Source organism: Lissotriton helveticus, chromosome 11 (genome assembly GCF_964261635.1).
Source record: "Lissotriton helveticus chromosome 11, aLisHel1.1, whole genome shotgun sequence".
Taxonomy (NCBI): Eukaryota; Metazoa; Chordata; class Amphibia; order Caudata; family Salamandridae; genus Lissotriton; species Lissotriton helveticus.
Window position 1 is genome coordinate 1,098,171,812 of NC_136072.1, and position 21,410 is coordinate 1,098,193,221.

Here is a 21,410-nt window from a genome sequence, read left to right on the forward strand (position 1 = left end):
CCCTGAACTTGGTCACCCACCCAGATCATCTTTTTGTTATTTCTTCCTAGGAAGAATTTATGGGAAGGCGTCTGGAAAGAATAACAGCTGGATGTTTTTCGAGCCAGCTGGCGCTGTGGTGAACAGAGAGGCAAGACCATCGAGGCTGTGACTTCAGGAGCTGGAAAGACCTACATGGTGCCGGAATTGAGGCCTCTTGGTTCATGACCTGGAAGTCGTCCATCTTGACCCTGCCCGGATCCCACCTTAGTGGCACCATAGTAGATTCTGCATTTTTTCAAATTTGCAACTGTCGCTCATTACCACACTCCTGCTTGTCGGTCTCCTTAACTTCCTCCTTCCAGCTCACCCATCATGAACAAATTTGCTCAACTGCAAACCAAGAGTTTGGCTTGATTTTTGATTTGAATCATTCAGTTGCTATTTGAAGACCATCTGATATTGGCGAACGAGGAATCAGTTAACATCACGATTGTTGGACCACAACATCCTCTTACGTACTCACCACAATTTGGAAGTAGGAAGTTTGAGCACGTTGCCGCTATGGACGGTGAGATTTCTGCCCACGCACTTATGTCGATCTGGCCGCTCTCACCATGATAACGGATGAGGATGGGAATTTGACCTGGAACCTGCTTTACATTGTGTTGGAGCTGCTCATTGCTGTGCTGGCCATTCTGGGCAACGTGCTGGTCTGCTGGGCTGTCTACATCAACAGCAATCTGCAGAACGCCACCAACTACTTCGTGGTGTCCCTGGCTGCAGCGGACATCGCGGTCGGCGTGCTGGCCATCCCCTTTGCCATCACCATCAGCATTGGTTTCTGTGCTGCTTTCCACGGCTGCCTCTTCATTGCCTGCTTTGTCCTGGTGCTGACGCAGAGCTCCATCTTCAGCCTCCTGGCCATCGCCATGGACCGCTACATTGCCATCCGCATCCCGCTCAGGTGAGGGACTGGGGAGTGTGGGGATTGAGGCAGAGTGGGGTTGTTTAAAGACAGGAAGGGGTAGCTAGTAAAAGATGGTCTGGTTAATTTGCTGATTACATGGGAAGTGGGTTCTCCTGGATGTGGATGAGTGGGCAAGTGTGGGCATGGAAAAGAGGGTTGCTTGGGGTCTGTGTTCGAGAGCTTGACCATGGGATGGGCAACTTTGGGATATTATGTCAACAAAAGGTCTATTAAGAAAAGGCTATGATCACAGACTCATTCAGGATTGAGGGTGGGCATTGATCATTCAGGCATAGGATGCTGGCTTGGATCATTCAGATATAGGATGTGGGCAGGGGTCGTTCAGGTATAGGATGTGGGCACGGGTCACCTGGGTATAGGATGTGCACATGGGCCACTAGGGAATTAGATGTGGGCACATGATGTTTTTGGGTAGGACCTGGGCATGATCATTCAGGTATAGTATGTGGGCATGGGTCAATGGGGTATAGGATGTGGACATGGGTCACTGGGGTATAGGATTTGGGCAAGGGCCATTCAGGTATAGGATGTGCACATGGGCCACTAGGGAATTAGATGTGGGCATTTATAGGATAAGATCTGGGCATGATCATTCAGGTATAGTATGTGGACATGGGTCACTGGGGTTTAGGATGTGGAAATGGGTCACTGGGGTATACAATGCAGACACAGGTCACAGAGGTATAGGGTTCGTACATTGGTCACTCGGGTATAGGATGTGGACACACATCATTCGGGTATAGGATGTGGACAGGATTACTTGAGAATGGGATGTGGACACTTACTCTGGGATAGTGTGTGCGAGGTATAGGATGTGAGCTTAGGGTCCCTCTAGGATAGCATGTGGGTATGAGGCATAGGGTCATCCAGGGAAAGTATGAAGGCACTGACTCTGGCATAGGATGTGGGCAAAGGGTCACATCAGTGTAGACTGTAAGTGTGAGAAAAAGGATGACTCTTGGATAGGTTGTGGTTTTGAAGCAAGGGGTCCCTAGGACGGGATGTGGGTGTCAGCTATAGGGTCACTCTAGTGGAGAATGTGTGTGAGGCGTGGGGTCACTCGGAGAAAGGGTGGGGGCATGAGGTGCAGGGTCACTCTAGCAAAGGATGTGATATGTCTCACTTAGGTGCAGGATGTGGGTACAGAATCACTCAAACATAAGATGCGGGTACAGAGGGGTAGGATGTAGTCATGGGGACACACCAGCATGGGATAGGATGTGAATGTGAGGCATGGGGTTCCTCTGGGATATAATGGGAATGTGAGATGCAGAGTCACACTAGGACAGGAAGTAGGTGAGAGGCATGGGGTCACTCAAGCACATAGGATATGAACATATGATCTCTAGGAAAGGATGTGTGTGCGGGCCAGGGGGTCACTGTATGTTATGATGTCACTCTAGGTAAGGATACAGGTGTGAAGCATGGGATTGCTGTAGATAAGGTTGTAGGTGTGAGGTGCAGGATTGCTCAGGCTTAGGGTGTGAGTTGTGGGGTCACTCAGGCATAGGGTTTGGCTGTGTGGTCAGTCAGGGACTGGATGCAGCCCCAGGGTCATTTAAGAATATGATAACGTTCAGGCTTAGGATCAGATATAGGGGTGAGGTTGGGTTGAATACAGAATAGTGTTGGTTATTTGCTTTTTCTGCAGGGTTTCCCCAGATTTGTTTTGCCTTTTTGCTGAATCCTATTTTTGCTAGCTGTAGATCTCTGTGTAGTTTACCCCTGCTAACCAGGGTTGGAGTGCTTGTGCTCCTCCTTCCAAAATGGTAACATTGGTATACTTCTGATTAGCATATTTAACTTATCTATAAATTGGTGTCCTAATGATTAGTATATTTAACTTACCTATAAATCCCATCCACTAGAATGTGGTACCAAAGTGTAGCCAGGGCTTGTAAATATCAGACCTGTGCTCCATCGCAGTCAGTGTCAAATTGCACCTAGGTCGTATTCTACCACGACCATTGATTTTCATTAGCACTTACAGCCTGATTCATGAAGCAAAATTGCACTCGCAAAGGGCAAGATTCTCAGAATCTTGCCTTTTGCGAGTGCAATTTTGGCATTTGGGATTCACAATCCCAAATGCAAAAATCGCTAATGAGGAATTAGCAAATATGCGAGGATTAGCATTTAAGGAATCTCTATTAGAGATTCCTTAAATGCTATTCATGACACTTGCAAAAATTGCGATTTAGCAAAATTGGGCCGCTATTTACCGAGAGGTCAGACCTCTCGGTAAATAGCAAAAACATAGAAAAATGCTTTTAAAAGCATTTTTCTAAGTTGCATGTTGCACACACACATGTCCTTTGGACATGTGTGTGCGCAACACCTGTTCAAATGTGCATTTTAGGGGTGCTACAGGGTGTCCTTTGGACACCCCTGGCACCCTTAAAATCGCTATCTGATTTGCGAGTAGCAAATTGCTACTCGCAAATAAGGGATACTCCCCATTCATTCCTATGGGCCTTTTGGCCCATAGGAATGAATGGGGAGTTATTCCTTTTTTTTAGAGAACATGTAGGAATCGCTATTGATTTTGCAATTCCTACATGAATGCCGTTTTGCGTGTCCTCAATAGCGAGTCGCTATGATTCGCTATTAGGGCCACGCAAAACGGCCCGTACATGAATCAGGCTGCAAGTGCTTCTTAGCACTATTGCTACTTAACATTATAAAATAATTCATATCTCCGTGTCTCATTATTCAATTTTTGTCATGTTGGTGTCATTTTGTTTATTACGCCTTACTGTATTTTTCTAATTCAGTTTGGGATTTTTATTGTTTTCTGTTTCGACTTTATTACTGTTTTAGTACTACATGAGTATTTTACACACTGCCTCTATGTTAAGCCTGTCTGCTCTGTGCCATAGCTACCAGGGGAGGGTTCTCAGGTTTATTTATTGACATTAGTGGTACACTCTGTGAAGGATTTTGGTTATTAATTGAGGGGGGTAAGCACCCTCTCAACCTATACACCGATTTCTTACAAATAGGATGTCGGCCCTAGGTCACTCTGGGTATGAGGTGGACACTTAATAATAGGAACTGAGTGCGGGATCACTTACGATAATTGGCATGATTTGAATTAAGAATAGGGTGTAGGTTTGGGATTATTCAGGAACAGAATATGGGTGCAGGATCACAGGTGGAAATAATGTAGTGTGTCACACGGGGTTTGTATGTAAGCTCACTTAGGGATAGGATGTGGGCACAGGGCACATTGACTGGAATATTAACCCGTTCCATGCTCGTGACGGAACCGCTCCGTCACGAGCCTCGGGTGGGCTGTGCTGGTGACGGAGCGGTTCCATCACGCCCCGCTCGCCGTGCGGCGCTGATTTCGTGCCTGCGCGGAGTGTTCTATTGAGCGGGCGGGGCCATGACGGACCGCTCCGTCACAAGCACAGCCCTCCCGAGGCTCGTGACGGAGCCGTTCCGTCACGAGTACGGGAGCGCCGCGCGCCCCTCTAGCGCTGTGGCGGAACAACCGCCGCAGCTAAGGGGTTAAGGGCTGCTGAGGGTTAGGATGTGTGTACAAACACTCAGGGATTGGATATACATGTTTGCTACTCAAAGGTGGCTGCCAGGCATTGGCCTCTGAGAGAAGCCTGACTAGGATGAAGATGAAGATGGGCCTTCTTCAAAGTAATATCTGGGGTCCCATGAATATAGGTGGACTTAAGGTCTTCCTCTTGCCCCCTGAATAATGCACTAATGTTGTACATCATTGTGGTCCGCGGGACAGATGGAGCAGCAGAAAAACTGCTTTTGAGCACAGCCAGAGCTTTCTAATTATGGTTCATGTTAGCATCCCCACCTGCTGAAATCAAAGGCAAACTGTCTTCATTTGCTTCACAAACTCTGCAGAATATCAACAAGTTGTATTTATGGCACACAGAAAATGCACAAAAGTTAATTATGGTTCAGCAAACGCAAAACGTTAACAGCCCTGAAATGTCCCAGTTATGGTGTGCCATATAATGTACATTATGACTTATGATGGTGCCGTAAATAGGCAGGAACTCTCAGGTAATCACTACCTGCACTTAACCTTTAATGAGAGAATACTGGCACTTCTCAAAAGCAGACATGTACTCTGCGATAGTGAGGACCTGCACTTTTATTTCAGCGACTGTGGTCCCCAGCATGTTTTGTAAATTGTAGATAGCCTGTTTTTAGGTCTTGCGTACCAGACAGCTTTAAATGAAAGCCTTTTGGGGCTAGTGGACCATACCAAAAACGTACACTGTGCGTAGGACCTGCCTATTGCTCACCATAAGTTCTCTTTATTTTCACTCTCATGTCCTTGGTTCTTATTCAATGACTTGGCTTCCTCATCTTGTGTTTGTCCCTCCAAGAAGCATGCCCTCTTTACCATCGTTTTGATTCGTTTTGATTGGCTGACTCGTATCCTTCCACTGCACACATTGGAATTACTTTTTTCTTTTTCGTTCAGCATTCAATGAGAGTGCATGTGTTCTATTAGCTCTTTCAATCGTGGGCTTCTTCCGTCCCCAGCCTCCTGCTCCCCACACGCTCCCTTTTGCTCCCCTATCCCTCACCCCAAACTCGGCCATTGCTTTACCCAGCCCTCAGGAGCTTTATTATCCTATATATGGCACCCTTCCAGTCCAGCCTCAAGCACCTCTCTTGCTTCTTTGCCCAGCGCCCTTCCATGTTGCTTACCCCCAACTTGCTCCCCCATCTGCTCTTCTGTTGCACTCTGAACCCTGCGCTGTCTGTAACACTTTTTTTAATCTATTTTTTTTAATTCACAGATCCATATAGCACCTGCCATCTTTGAAATGTAAATAAAAAATACACGTAGGTCATTTCCAATGTCCGTGCACAGGGAATCATGCAGCCGTCAGCGACGGCCACGCACTTATGGTGCATTTTGTGCTGAGGCTAAATAGCATCTGCGAAAAAGCATTTTTATTTTTTATTGATGCTGCGAAGCATCCACAAAAAGCATGAGCTAAGCCAATAGGTCACAAGACAAGAGCTATTGGATTTTCAAATGCTTGTTTTACATACCCTCGCCTAAGGCGTGTATTGAGCATGGAGAGGGTCCTTAGCTATGTTTTGCATTTTGCATGGCGGACCATAAATGTGAATTTCATAGATAGATAGATAGATAGATAGATAGATAGATAGATAGATAGATAGATAGATAGATATTAGCCTCTCTCTGGCCTCTACCCCCTCTCTCTAGCTAGCCATCTTACTCTGTATCTATCACCCCGCCTCTGTTCCCCTCCTTCTCTGCCCGTCTTTCTCAGTCTCTTTCACGGTCTTACTCTCGCAGTCACTCACTCTATCTTTCACACATACAATTAAGGAATAGTTAATTGTCGTGCATAATGTCATTCTTTCTCAGTCTCAGTGAGAGCTGGTGACTGCAGGCACTGGCGTTAAGCCACAGTGAGAGCTGGAGACTGCAGTCACTGGTGTTAAGTCACTGGGTGCAGTCACTGGGGCCACAGTGAGAGCTAGAGACTGCAGGCACTGGTGTTTAGTCTCAGTGAGAGCTGGAGACTGCAGTCACTGGTGTTAAGTCACTGGTTGCAGTCACTGGGGCCACAGTGAGAGCTGGAGACTGCAGTCACGGGTGTTAAGTCACTGGTTGCAGTCCCTGGGGCCACAGTGAGAGCTGGAGACTGCAGGCACTGGTGTTAAGTCACTGGTTGCAGTCACTGGGGCCACAGTGAGAGCTGGATACTACAGTCACTGGTGTTAAGTCACTGGTTGCAGTCACTGGGGCCACTGGTGTTAAGTCACTGGTTGCAGTCACTGGGGCCTCAGTGAGAGCTGGAGACTGCAGTCACTGGGGCCTCAGTGAGAGCTGGAGACTGCAGTCACTGGTGTGAAGTCACTGCTTGCAGTCACTGGGGTCACAGTGAGAGCTGGAGACTGCAGTCACGGGTGTTAAGTCACTGGTTGCAGTCACTGGGGCCACAGTGAGAGCTGGAGACTGCAGTCATGGGTGTTAAGTCACTGGTTGCAGTCACTGGGGCCACAGTGAGAGCTGGAGACTGCAGGCACTGGGGCCACAGTGAGAGCTCGAGACTGCAGTCACTGGGCCCACAGTGAGAGCTGGAGACTGCAGTCACTGGTGTTGAGTCACAGTGAGAGCTGGAGACTGCAGTCACGGGTGTTAAGTCACTGGTTGCAGTCACTGGGGCCACAGTGAGAGCTGGAGACTGCAGTCACGGGTGTTAAGTCACTGGTTGCAGTCACTGGGGCCACAGTGAGAGCTGGAGACTGCAGGCACTGGTGTTAAGTCACTAGTTGCAGTCACTGGGGCCACAGTGAGAGCTGGAGACTGCAGTCACGGGTGTTAAGTCACTGGTTGCAGTCACTGGGGCCACAGTGAGAGCTGGAGACTGCAGGCACTGGGGCCACAGTGAGAGCTCGAGACTGCAGTCACTGGGCCCACAGTGAGAGCTGGAGACTGCAGTCACTGGTGTTGAGTCACAGTGAGAGCTGGAGACTGCAGTCACGGGTGTTAAGTCACTGGTTGCAGTCACTGGGGCCACAGTGAGAGCTGGAGACTGCAGTCACGGGTGTTAAGTCACTGGTTGCAGTCACTGGGGCCACAGTGAGAGCTGGAGACTGCAGGCACTGGTGTTAAGTCACTGGTTGCAGTCACTGGGGCCACAGTGAGAGCTGGAGACTGCAGTCGCTGGTGTTAAGTCACTGGTTGCAGTCACTGGGGCCACAGTGAGAGCTGGAGACTGCAGTCACGGGTGTTAAGACACAGTGAGAGCTGGAGACTGCAGTCACTGGTGTTAAGTCACTGGTTGCAGTCACTGGGGCCACAGTGAGAGCTGGAGACTGCAGTCACTGGGGCCACAGTGAGAGCTCGAGACTGCAGTCACTGGGCCCACAGTGAGAGCTGGAGACTGCAGTCACTGGTGTTGAGTCACAGTGAGAGCTGGAGACTGCAGTCACGGGTGTTAAGTCACTGGTTGCAGTCACTGGGGCCACAGTGAGAGCTGGAGACTGCAGTCACGGGTGTTAAGACACAGTGAGAGCTGGAGACTGCAGTCACTGGTGTTAAGTCACTGGTTGCAGTCACTGGGGCCACAGTGAGAGCTGGAGACTGCAGTCACTGGGGCCACAGTGAGAGCTCGAGACTGCAGTCACTGGGCCCACAGTGAGAGCTGGAGACTGCAGTCACTGGTGTTAAGTCACTGGTTGCAGTCACTGGGGCCACAGTGAGAGCTGGAGACTGCAGTCACTGGGGCCACAGTGAGAGCTCGAGACTGCAGTCACTGGGCCCACAGTGAGAGCTGGAGACTGCAGTCACTGGTGTTAAGTCACTGGTTGCAGTCACTGGGGCCACAGTGAGAGCTCGAGACTGCAGTCACTGGGCCCACAGTGAGAGCTGGAGACTGCAGTCACTGGTTTTAAGTCACTGGTTGCAGTCACTGGGGCCACAGTGAGAGCTGGAGACTGCAGTCACTGGGGCCACAGTGAGAGCTCGAGACTGCAGTCACTGGGCCCAAAGTGAGAGCTGGAGACTGCAGTCACTGGTGTTAAGTCACTGGTTGCAGTCACTGGGGCCACAGTGAGAGCTCGAGACTGCAGTCACTGGGCCCACAGTGAGAGCTGGAGACTGCAGTCACTGGTGTTGAGTCACAGTGAGAGCTGGAGACTGCAGTCACGGGTGTTAAGTCACTGGTTGTAGTCACTGGGGCCACAGTGAGAGCTGGAGACTGCAGTCACGGGTGTTAAGACACAGTGAGAGCTGGAGACTGCAGTCACTGGTGTTAAGTCACTGGTTGCAGTCACTGGGGCCACAGTGAGAGCTGGAGACTGCAGTCACTGGGGCCACAGTGAGAGCTGGAGACTGCAGTCACTGGGGCCACAGTGAGAGCTGGAGACTGCAGTCACTGGCGTTAAGTCACTGGTTGCAGTCACTGGGGCCACAGTGAGAGCTGGAGACTGCAGTCGTCAATGGGGCCACAGTAAGAGCTGGAGACTGCAGTCACTGGCGTTAAGTCACTGGTTGCAGTCACAGGGGCCACAGTGAGAGCTGGAGACTGCAGTCACTGGGGCCACAGTGAGAGCTGGATACTGCAGTCACTGGGGCCACAGTGAGAGCTGGAGACTGCAGTCACTGGGGCCACAGTGAGACCTGGATACTGCAGTCACTGGGGCCACAGTGAGAGCTGGAGACTGCAGTCACTGGGGTCACAGTGAGAGCTGGAGACTGCAGGACCTGGTGTTAAGTCACTGGTTGCAGTCACTGGTGCCACAGTGAGAGCTGGATACTGCAGTCACTGGGGCCACAGTGAGAGCTGGATACTGCAGTCACTGGGGCCACAGTGAGAGCTGGAGACTGCAGTCACTGGGGCCACAGTGAGAGCTGGAGACTGCAGGACCTGGTGTTAAGTCACTGGTTGCAGTCACTGGGGCCACAGTGAGAGCTGGAGACTGCAGTCACTGGGGCCACAGTGAGAGCTGGATACTACAGTCACTGGGGCCACAGTGAGAGCTGGAGACTGCAGTCACTGGGGCCACAGTGAGAGCTGGATACTTCAGTCACTGGGGCCACAGTGAGAGCTGGAGACTGCAGCCACTGGTGTTAAGTCACTGGTTGCAGTCACTGGGGCCGCAGTGAGAGCTGGAGACTGCAGTCACTGGGGCCACAGTGAGAGCTCGAGACTGCAGTCACTGGGGCCACAGTGAGAGATGGAGACTGCAGTCACTGGGGCCACAGTGAGAGCTGGAGACTGCAGGACCTGGTGTTAAGTCACTGGTTGCAGTCACTGGGGCCACAGTGAGAGCTGGAGACTGCAGTCACTGGGGCCACAGTGAGAGCTGGATACTACAGTCACTGGGGCCACAGTGAGAGCTGGAGACTGCAGCCACTGGTGTTAAGTCACTGGTTGCAGTCACTGGGGCCGCAGTGAGAGCTGGAGACTGCAGTCACTGGGGCCACAGTGAGAGCTGGAGACTGCAGTCGCTGGTGTTAAGTCACTGGTTGCAGTCACTGGGGCCGCAGTGAGAGCTGGAGACTGCAGTCACTGGGGCCACAGTGAGAGCTGGAGACTGCAGTCACTGGGGCCACAGTGAGAGCTGGAGACTGCAGTCGCTGGTGTTAAGTCACTGGTTGCAGTCACTGGGGCCGCAGTGAGAGCTGGAGACTGCAGTCACTGGGGCCACAGTGAGAGCTGGAGACTGCAGTCACTGGGGCCACAGTGAGAGCTGGAGACTGCAGTCGCTGGTGTTAAGTCACTGGTTGCAGTCACTGGGGCCACAGTGAGAGCTGGAGACTGCAGGCACTGGTGTTAAGTCACTGGTTGCAGTCACTGGGGCCACAGTGAGAGCTGGATACTACAGTCACTGGTGTTAAGTCACTGGTTGCAGTCACTGGGGCCACTGGTGTTAAGTCACTGGTTGCAGTCACTGGGGCCTCAGTGAGAGCTGGAGACTGCAGTCACTGGGGCCTCAGTGAGAGCTGGAGACTGCAGTCACTGGTGTGAAGTCACTGCTTGCAGTCACTGGGGTCACAGTGAGAGCTGGAGACTGCAGTCATGGGTGTTAAGTCACTGGTTGCAGTCACTGGGGCCACAGTGAGAGCTGGAGACTGCAGGCACTGGGGCCACAGTGAGAGCTCGAGACTGCAGTCACTGGGCCCACAGTGAGAGCTGGAGACTGCAGTCACTGGTGTTGAGTCACAGTGAGAGCTGGAGACTGCAGTCACGGGTGTTAAGTCACTGGTTGCAGTCACTGGGGCCACAGTGAGAGCTGGAGACTGCAGTCACGGGTGTTAAGTCACTGGTTGCAGTCACTGGGGCCACAGTGAGAGCTGGAGACTGCAGTCACGGGTGTTAAGTCACTGGTTGCAGTCACTGGGGCCACAGTGAGAGCTGGAGACTGCAGGCACTGGGGCCACAGTGAGAGCTCGAGACTGCAGTCACTGGGCCCACAGTGAGAGCTGGAGACTGCAGTCACTGGTGTTGAGTCACAGTGAGAGCTGGAGACTGCAGTCACGGGTGTTAAGTCACTGGTTGCAGTCACTGGGGCCACAGTGAGAGCTGGAGACTGCAGTCACGGGTGTTAAGTCACTGGTTGCAGTCACTGGGGCCACAGTGAGAGCTGGAGACTGCAGGCACTGGTGTTAAGTCACTGGTTGCAGTCACTGGGGCCACAGTGAGAGCTGGAGACTGCAGTCACGGGTGTTAAGTCACTGGTTGCAGTCACTGGGGCCACAGTGAGAGCTGGAGACTGCAGTCACGGGTGTTAAGTCACTGGTTGCAGTCACTGGGGCCACAGTGAGAGCTGGAGACTGCAGGCACTGGTGTTAAGTCACTGGTTGCAGGCACTGGGGCCGCAGTGAGAGCTGGAGACTGCAGTCACGGGTGTTAAGTCACTGGTTGCAGTCACTGGGGCCACAGTGAGAGCTGGAGGCTGCAGTCGCTGGTGTTAAGTCACTGGTTGCAGTCACTGGGGCCGCAGTGAGAGCTGGAGACTGCAGTCACTGGTGTTAAGTCACTGGTTGCAGTCACTGGGCCCACAGTGAGAGCTGGCTGCAGTCACTGGCGTTAAGTCACTGGTTGCGGTCACTGGGGCCGCAGTGAGAGCTGGAGACTGCAGGCACTGGGGCCACAGTGAGAGCTGGAGACTGCAGTCGCTGGTGTTAAGTCACTGGTTGCAGTCACTGGGGCCACAGTGAGAGCTGGAGACTGCAGGCACTGGTGTTAAGTCACTGGTTGCAGTCACTGGGGCCACAGTGAGAGCTGGATACTACAGTCACTGGTGTTAAGTCACTGGTTGCAGTCACTGGGGCCACTGGTGTTAAGTCACTGGTTGCAGTCACTGGGGCCTCAGTGAGAGCTGGAGACTGCAGTCACTGGGGCCTCAGTGAGAGCTGGAGACTGCAGTCACTGGTGTGAAGTCACTGCTTGCAGTCACTGGGGTCACAGTGAGAGCTGGAGACTGCAGTCACGGGTGTTAAGTCACTGGTTGCAGTCACTGGGGCCACAGTGAGAGCTGGAGACTGCAGTCATGGGTGTTAAGTCACTGGTTGCAGTCACTGGGGCCACAGTGAGAGCTGGAGACTGCAGGCACTGGGGCCACAGTGAGAGCTCGAGACTGCAGTCACTGGGCCCACAGTGAGAGCTGGAGACTGCAGTCACTGGTGTTGAGTCACAGTGAGAGCTGGAGACTGCAGTCACGGGTGTTAAGTCACTGGTTGCAGTCACTGGGGCCACAGTGAGAGCTGGAGACTGCAGTCACGGGTGTTAAGTCACTGGTTGCAGTCACTGGGGCCACAGTGAGAGCTGGAGACTGCAGTCACGGGTGTTAAGTCACTGGTTGCAGTCACTGGGGCCACAGTGAGAGCTGGAGACTGCAGGCACTGGGGCCACAGTGAGAGCTCGAGACTGCAGTCACTGGGCCCACAGTGAGAGCTGGAGACTGCAGTCACTGGTGTTGAGTCACAGTGAGAGCTGGAGACTGCAGTCACGGGTGTTAAGTCACTGGTTGCAGTCACTGGGGCCACAGTGAGAGCTGGAGACTGCAGTCACGGGTGTTAAGTCACTGGTTGCAGTCACTGGGGCCACAGTGAGAGCTGGAGACTGCAGGCACTGGTGTTAAGTCACTGGTTGCAGTCACTGGGGCCACAGTGAGAGCTGGAGACTGCAGTCACGGGTGTTAAGTCACTGGTTGCAGTCACTGGGGCCACAGTGAGAGCTGGAGACTGCAGTCACGGGTGTTAAGTCACTGGTTGCAGTCACTGGGGCCACAGTGAGAGCTGGAGACTGCAGGCACTGGTGTTAAGTCACTGGTTGCAGGCACTGGGGCCGCAGTGAGAGCTGGAGACTGCAGTCACGGGTGTTAAGTCACTGGTTGCAGTCACTGGGGCCACAGTGAGAGCTGGAGGCTGCAGTCGCTGGTGTTAAGTCACTGGTTGCAGTCACTGGGGCCGCAGTGAGAGCTGGAGACTGCAGTCACTGGTGTTAAGTCACTGGTTGCAGTCACTGGGCCCACAGTGAGAGCTGGCTGCAGTCACTGGCGTTAAGTCACTGGTTGCGGTCACTGGGGCCGCAGTGAGAGCTGGAGACTGCAGGCACTGGGGCCACAGTGAGAGCTGGAGACTGCAGTCGCTGGTGTTAAGTCACTGGTTGCAGTCACTGGGGCCACAGTGAGAGCTGGAGACTGCAGGCACTGGTGTTAAGTCACTGGTTGCAGTCACTGGGGCCACAGTGAGAGCTGGATACTACAGTCACTGGTGTTAAGTCACTGGTTGCAGTCACTGGGGCCACTGGTGTTAAGTCACTGGTTGCAGTCACTGGGGCCTCAGTGAGAGCTGGAGACTGCAGTCACTGGGGCCTCAGTGAGAGCTGGAGACTGCAGTCACTGGTGTGAAGTCACTGCTTGCAGTCACTGGGGTCACAGTGAGAGCTGGAGACTGCAGTCACGGGTGTTAAGTCACTGGTTGCAGTCACTGGGGCCACAGTGAGAGCTGGAGACTGCAGTCATGGGTGTTAAGTCACTGGTTGCAGTCACTGGGGCCACAGTGAGAGCTGGAGACTGCAGGCACTGGGGCCACAGTGAGAGCTCGAGACTGCAGTCACTGGGCCCACAGTGAGAGCTGGAGACTGCAGTCACTGGTGTTGAGTCACAGTGAGAGCTGGAGACTGCAGTCACGGGTGTTAAGTCACTGGTTGCAGTCACTGGGGCCACAGTGAGAGCTGGAGACTGCAGTCACGGGTGTTAAGTCACTGGTTGCAGTCACTGGGGCCACAGTGAGAGCTGGAGACTGCAGTCACGGGTGTTAAGTCACTGGTTGCAGTCACTGGGGCCACAGTGAGAGCTGGAGACTGCAGGCACTGGGGCCACAGTGAGAGCTCGAGACTGCAGTCACTGGGCCCACAGTGAGAGCTGGAGACTGCAGTCACTGGTGTTGAGTCACAGTGAGAGCTGGAGACTGCAGTCACGGGTGTTAAGTCACTGGTTGCAGTCACTGGGGCCACAGTGAGAGCTGGAGACTGCAGTCACGGGTGTTAAGTCACTGGTTGCAGTCACTGGGGCCACAGTGAGAGCTGGAGACTGCAGGCACTGGTGTTAAGTCACTGGTTGCAGTCACTGGGGCCACAGTGAGAGCTGGAGACTGCAGTCACGGGTGTTAAGTCACTGGTTGCAGTCACTGGGGCCACAGTGAGAGCTGGAGACTGCAGTCACGGGTGTTAAGTCACTGGTTGCAGTCACTGGGGCCACAGTGAGAGCTGGAGACTGCAGGCACTGGTGTTAAGTCACTGGTTGCAGGCACTGGGGCCGCAGTGAGAGCTGGAGACTGCAGTCACGGGTGTTAAGTCACTGGTTGCAGTCACTGGGGCCACAGTGAGAGCTGGAGGCTGCAGTCGCTGGTGTTAAGTCACTGGTTGCAGTCACTGGGGCCGCAGTGAGAGCTGGAGACTGCAGTCACTGGTGTTAAGTCACTGGTTGCAGTCACTGGGCCCACAGTGAGAGCTGGCTGCAGTCACTGGCGTTAAGTCACTGGTTGCGGTCACTGGGGCCGCAGTGAGAGCTGGAGACTGCAGTCACTGGTGCCACAGTGAGAGCTGGAGACTGCAGTCACTGGTGCCACAGTGAGAGCTGGAGACTGCAGTCACTGGGGCCACAGTGAGAGCTGGAGACTGCAGTCACTGGGGCCACAGTGAGAGCTGGAGACTGCAGTCACTGGCGTTAAGTCACTGGTTGCAGTCACTGGGGCCACAGTGAGAGCTGGAGACTGCAGTCACTGGGGCCACAGTGAGAGCTCGAGACTGCAGTCGCTGGTGTTAAGTCACTGGTTGCGGTCACTGGGGCCACAGTGAGAGCTGGAGACTGCAGTCACTGGCGTTAAGTCACTGGTTGCAGTCACTGGGGTCACAGTGAGAGCTGCAGGGCTGGACATTGATATCAGACACTGAATGGTGATAGAGCTTCTGGCCTGGCCAGTGGGAGACATTATAAACATTATAATCTCATTGACCTTTGACCCCCTAAACCTCAGGATCTATTTGGAGTCTGTACTATCTCTGCGGGAAGAGCCCAGCTCTGTTGACTTGGCCCAGAGTTTAAGTCGCAGCTGCTCTCCCACGGCTGCCGCCCCCCATCCCGCTGTGGAGCCGGCGTGCAGGGGCTGGAGGCCCGGGACTTCCGTCTCTACCGACCCCACCCGGCATCCCTGCGTCCGATCCATCCCTGTGTGCTGCTCCCCGCCCTCCCTCTCTCCTGCTACGGATCTTTCTCACTCCTGCTTCCCACCCACCCTCCCTCTCTCCTGCGTCCGCCCTCCTTTCTCCTGCTGTGGATCCTTCTCTCTCCTCCCTCCTTCTCCCCACCCTCCTCTCTCCTGCTCTTTTTCCTCTCTCTCCTGCTCCCTTTCCTCCCATCTCCTGCTCCCTACCCTCCTCTCTCCTGCTCTTTTTCCTCTCTCTCCTGCTCCCTTTCCTCCCATCTCCTGCTCCCTTTCCTCTCTCTCCTGCTCCCTTTCCTCTCTCTCCTGCTCCCTTTCCTCCCATCTCCTGCTCCCTTTCCTCTCTCTCCTGCTCCCTTTCCTCTCTCTCCTGCTCCCTTTCCTCTCTCTCCTGCTCCCTTTCCTCCCATCTCCTGCTCCCTTTCCTCTCTCTCCTGCTCCCTTTCCTCTCTCTCCTGCTCCCTTTCCTCTCTCTCCTGCTCCCTTTCCTCTCTCTCCTGCTCCCTTTCCTCCCATCTCCTGCTCCCTTTCCTCTCTCTCCTGCTCCCTTTCCTCTCTCTCCTGCTCCCTTTCCTCTCTCTCCTGCTCCCTTTCCTCTCTCTCCTGCTCCCTTTCCTCTCTCTCCTGCTCCCTTTCCTCTCTCTTCTGCTCCCTATCCTCGTCTCTCCTGCTCAGGCCCGGCTCCAGGAATTTTTAATTGGGTGGGCCAAGGACGCATTTGGGTGGGCCACTGCGGGCTCAATGTGTCGCATATATGTCTAGGCAGGCCTGCTTCAGGGCCCTCCTTTATCTCTTCTTAGTTTTACAAGGCCCAGTAAAACTCACTCTTTTCCAAATCTCTTTTTAATGTTATTTACTCACAAAAAGTATTTTTTCTATGTAATGTTCCTTTGATGGGAAGAGGAGGTTTCTGAGGTGGGAGTATCAGGCAAGTGACACTTCTCGGGCTCCCTCTGTGTGAGCCTTCAGGGAGAATCCCTCTTCATTACTACCTCCACCTGACCACGGACTCTGATAAGAGCGGAGTATCACGAGGCACGCCCTTAGGACCCGGCACCTCCGGGCCCCGCCCAGCAGTTGTGGTGGTTGGACGGCCGGGCAGCCAATCGGCGACCGCCCGCCCCTATTACTTCCGGGTCAGGGGGCAGGGACACGCGTCCTGAGTGGCGGGGGGGCGGAGACCTTTGGCCTGTTTAGGGTCAAGGACCTGTGACCCGGGTCTCTGTTCCCCCCACCACTTCAGGACTGCACAGGCCCCCGTCGTTGGCGCCATCTAACAGGAGAAGCCATCTTTCAAGTAACATGGCCTTTTTTACCCCACATGAATCTTTGGTTATTGCAAATGTGGGGAACATTGTTTGGGTAATCATGTGGAGGGCGGGGGCAGAACTGGAGGGTACGGGTCCTATTCAACGCACTCCCTTACAAGCTTGATTAGCCACTATTCCTCTCCAGTGCACCTTATCTCACAGATGACCTTGGGCCCCGCCCCATGTCAGGCACCATCTCCTGGTAAAAACATTAGTAAAATCCCCTTCATACTTAAAACATTGAATAGAGCAATAAATATAATTAGCACGCACTTTTAAGTATGTTCCACAGTGGCCCTTATGGCCCGACTGCTAATTAAATAAACAAAAACAGAAAGGCCATGACCGGGCCGGCTTCAGCGCTGATGCAAAAGTCTTTTTTGGCGCTGCACCAAAAACCTCTTTCTCCATAAATACCTTTACTACCACCTTCCAACAGTGTACCTCATCCATCCATGCCCCCCCTATTGACCTCTTCCTCGGATTCCCTCACTGCCACACGCCACAAGTGCCCCTCATCTCCCCATAGCCCCTCCCCTTTATGACCTCCTCCTCGGATTCCCTCACTGCCACCCTCCCCCAGTGCCCCTCATCTCTCTGTAGCCCCTCTCCCTCATGACCTCCTCATCAGACTCCCGCAATACCACCATCCACCGGTGCCCCTCATCTCTCCCTAGCTCCCCCTCCACCCCATGACCTCCTCTTCGGATTCCCTCACTGCCACCCTCCACCAGCGCCCCTCATCTCTCTGTAGCCCATCCCCCTCACGACCTCCTCCTTAGACTCCCTCACTACCACCCTCTACCAGTGCCCCTCATCTCTCCCTAGCTTCCCCCTCCACCCCATGACCTCTTCCTTGGATTCCCTCACTGTCATCCTCCAACAGTGCCCCTCATCGCTCCATAGCCCCTCCCACTATCTCCTCCTCGGATTCCCTCACTGGCACCCTCCACCAGCGCCCCTCATGTTTACATATCCCCTCTCTCATATGCATTTAATTTGTTGTATAACGCTGCTCATATCAATGTAGTGTATGTCAGTACTTTACACCACGCACACACTTACAGAGACAATGAATCATGCAAGTATGTAAATCAGTCTACAGGGAATGTCACATAAGTCAATGAGGATTACAAGGTGTAGGAATCATAGGTCATCCATTCTGGTGGGTAGTATATTTTAAGAGCGTTTGGTCTGGGGAAACACAACCTTAGGATTTAAAGAGTATTCCATGGGGGTCAGCTTTACTGATAAAAATGTATATCTGCCCAAACATACTCATTTTAGCAACATTAGAATAATGAAAAGACTAGGGAAGTTCTAACTATATCACAAAACAAAAAAAGCGAAGTTCTAATTATACCATTCATGTTTGTTTACAGCTCTTTGGTGGCAGTTCATTGTTCACTGCCTTTTTTAGGATTGTAACTTCTGAAGTAACACAAGGATCTCTGTGACAAAGGCAGTAACCCACTGAGCTATCCACATAAAATACAGTGCGTCTGCATTTAAAAAATACTAACAGACAAACGATTGCTCTAAAGCAGGATCATTAATCACCAACTTTATCTGGGCATTGCCATTTTGTATTGTTTTATTGTTGACCAGCATCGGCTATGATGAAATGATAAAAACTGTTTAAATGAAGCACATACGAAGTATGTGTCCTGCTGGGCCTGTGCAGATTTTAAAAAGATTTTTTTTTGTAACACATTCTCTTACCTACTCCATTAGTCATACTTTGTGTCACCGCCTTATGCATAAGCAGCTGCAGGGGTCAGGGGGTGACTAGGAATAAACAGACCACTTTTCCCCTGTGCCGCATAGAAAAAGAAATATCAACGCAGCAGGACAGTAGGCAAAGGTTACCAAAGGTTACCGTTGTCAAAGAAAGGATTTGTCCCCTTTCACCATGCAGAGATGAAGGGGTGAAAAAAGTAAACAAAGCTTAGTTAACATGTTAATGGTCTTTTAAAGACCTGTTAAATACTTTGGTGCGGCTGCAATAATCTTAAACTGTCTGTGTGTGTGTGCGCCCAGGGAGCTGTCTCCCTGGGCTGACACGCACGACCTGTGCGTCGCACGCCTGCCTTCAAGCCCTCACTGCGAGGGCCAAGGCTCCTGTTTGGGTGGGCCAGGCTCATCTTTGGGTGGCGGGCCCACCCGGCCCACCCGCTAGAACCGGGCCTGCTCCTGCTCCCTTTCCTCCCATCTCCTGCTCCCTTTCCTCCTCTCTCCTGCTCCCCACCCTCCTCTCTCCTGTCCCCCACCCTCCTCTCTCCTGCCTCCCGCTCCCTTTTCTTCGCTCTCCTTATTCCTCTGTCTCCTGCTCCCCATCCTCCTCTCTCCTGTTCCCCACCCTCCTGATCACTTGCCCTCCTCTCTCCTGCTCCCTTTCCTCCTCTCTCCTGTTCCCTATCTTCCTCTCTCCTGCTCCCCACCTTTCTCTCTCCTGCTCCCCACCCTCCTTTCTCCTGCTCCCCACCCTCGTCTCTCCTGCTCCTTATCCTCCTCTCCTCCTCTCTCCTGCTCCCCACCCTCCTCTCTCCTGCTCCCTATTCTCCTCTCTCCTGTTCAGCTATCCTCCTCCCTCTTACTAAGGGCCGGACTGGAAACCACAACCGGCGCTGGCAAAGTGCTTGGCCGCCCCCTCCCCACTGAGGGGGTTTGGGGGGTTGGAGGTGCGGCCGAGCTCTTTGCCGGGGCCGGTTTTCGGCTGATTTTGGTGCAGGGCTGATTTTTCCACTATGTTGCAAAAATGGCCCAAAACCGGCTCCCACCTGTGTGGCGCACCGGGGATTTGCCCGGTGCCCGCTATGGCCAGTCCGGCCCTGCTCCTACTCCCCACCCTCCTCTCTCCTGCTCCCTATCTTCCTCTCTCCTGCTCCCCACCCTTCTCTCTCCTGCTCCCTATCCTCTGCAAACTCCGCCTAGGCTTAGCTATGACCTAAAAACATTCTCTGAAATGTCTAGAATGTGATTTTCTTCTAAGAAGTTGGTTAGAATGGCTATAACATGTGTCTCTGTTACTTTTGCAAGGAATGGCAGAAGAGAACTAGGCCAGACATTTTCTGGGTTTGACGCATCCAAAGAAGTTTTTTTCAAAAGAGGAATAACTTTGGCATGCTTCCAGAAACTAGGTACAAATGCCAATATCAATGAAAGGTTCATCAATTCAAGACGGTGTGCAGAGAGGCCGTCCTGGATTTCAGAAAAAGGTCCGGCCTGAGAGGGTCAGCAGGTGAGCCTGATTTATGAGCTTGATTTAACCTTTTTCCATAGAATATGCAATTCTTTTTTTTAATTTCAAAATATTTTATTGAAAATAAATTTTACAAAACAAAACAGTTGTATACTTTGGGCAGCTCAATTCTGACAGGGCCATCAGAGTTAGGGAGTGTAGTTGTGGCAAGATGGTGCCATTTGACCCGGCTGGACTGGAGTCAATAATGTTAGGGATTGAGCTGGAGTAGATGTTTTCTACTTTCTTAATAAAATATCTTGCCAACTTCTCACAGTGGTCATTAGAGACTTCCATATGCTCCACAGCAAGTACAGGTTCAGTTAGACTGTTAAGGAGAGAAAAGATAACTTTAGTGGGATTATTGCTAATCTTTATTTTGTTGGCAAAATATTCCTCTTTGGATCTCTTAATCAATTTATGATATGATTTTTCTTGAATAGTCATATGATTCCCTTCAAGAGCGTTACAGAACCTTACAGCTCATTTTTCCAATACCAGAGATTCAGTAAACTAGGTGCAGCCTGCTTTTTACTGCTCCTGACCGATCTAGTGGGCACAAAATTGCCTACCGCAGAGGAGAGCCAGCCCTGGACATTGCTGTAAGCATCTTCCACATTGGGTTCCAGCAGCGGGCATCACTTCTGGAGAAAGTCTTCCAATTTTTGGAGGTAAAGCTTATGCCAAGGCCTTCTGAAACTAAGGACTGAACAAGAAGACTGGTTCTGGCATACTAGACATATGGACTTAGGGAACAAAAATGGTCCGTCCACGCCATAGAGAGAGGGGTAAGTACCTTCAAAAGATTAGGATTCAACAAGACTGGATCCAGGAGGTGCCCAGCGACATTAGTGGCACCATCAACACATCGCGTGAGCTGACAAGCAGCAAGGCCATCTAATAAATTAACAATGTCGCCATCCTGCCTGACGTCCAAATGGAGATTCAAGTCGCCTACTATATTAAAATTGGCTGGTTTAATAGTCAGAAAGGCCATCAGGTTTACCAGTGCCTCGTTAAACATATTGGATGGGCCTGGAGGGCGGTAAATTAACAGCACAGCTAGCGTGAAGTTGCTTTTCAATTCAATATTAAAAAGGCCACTTTCACAAACTGGATATTGCCTGGTGATAGCCTGCAGGTATATTGTTATTTAAAAATGAAAGCAATTGCCCCGCCCCTTCCACTAACTCTATTGAAGTTTTGCATGAAATAGCCCTGAGGGAGAGCAAGGGCTGGCTCCACCACAGAGTCCTGGGTAAGCCAGGTCTCCGTCAGGAACAGAATGTCTGGATTTTGATCTTGGACCAAGTCACAACACCTCAGCATAATGTTTGACCAAGGAATGGCATTTCAAACGCAAACATTTAAATTCTGTAGCCAGGCGGGGTAATTTAAAGTGCGGTACCACAGAGCCAATCTCAGAGCCACACCGCTTACATAGGAAGGGAAGTCCATCTTGAAAGTTGTCATGCCCATTGCAAGATGCTAAGGATGGCCTGAGGGTGCGAAGTTCTAGAGGAGAATAGACTATCCTGTGGGAGCCTTGAAGGCAAATAGTTTGTGAGGTGCTGTTGCCCTAGGTTCGAGAAACCCTCCACAAAGTTCCTCGACCTGGCTCTTCTTCTAGAAAAATGCAATATTACACTGCTCTGGAATGATTCACTTCCTCCAGTTATTGAA

At 52.1% G+C, this 21,410-nt stretch overlaps 1 protein-coding gene across 1 annotated transcript in view; it reads left to right on the forward strand.

Annotated features, from left to right (window-relative positions):
- The window catches only part of ADORA2A (adenosine A2a receptor), a 153,691-nt gene that overhangs the window by 98,124 nt on the left and 34,157 nt on the right, over positions 1–21,410 (forward strand). Inside the window, exon 2 of the mRNA XM_078666241.1 lies at positions 51–946. Within this exon, the coding sequence (XP_078522367.1) occupies positions 597–946 (350 nt within the window). The 5' untranslated portion in view covers positions 51–596. The remainder of the gene's footprint in view (positions 1–50; positions 947–21,410) is intronic.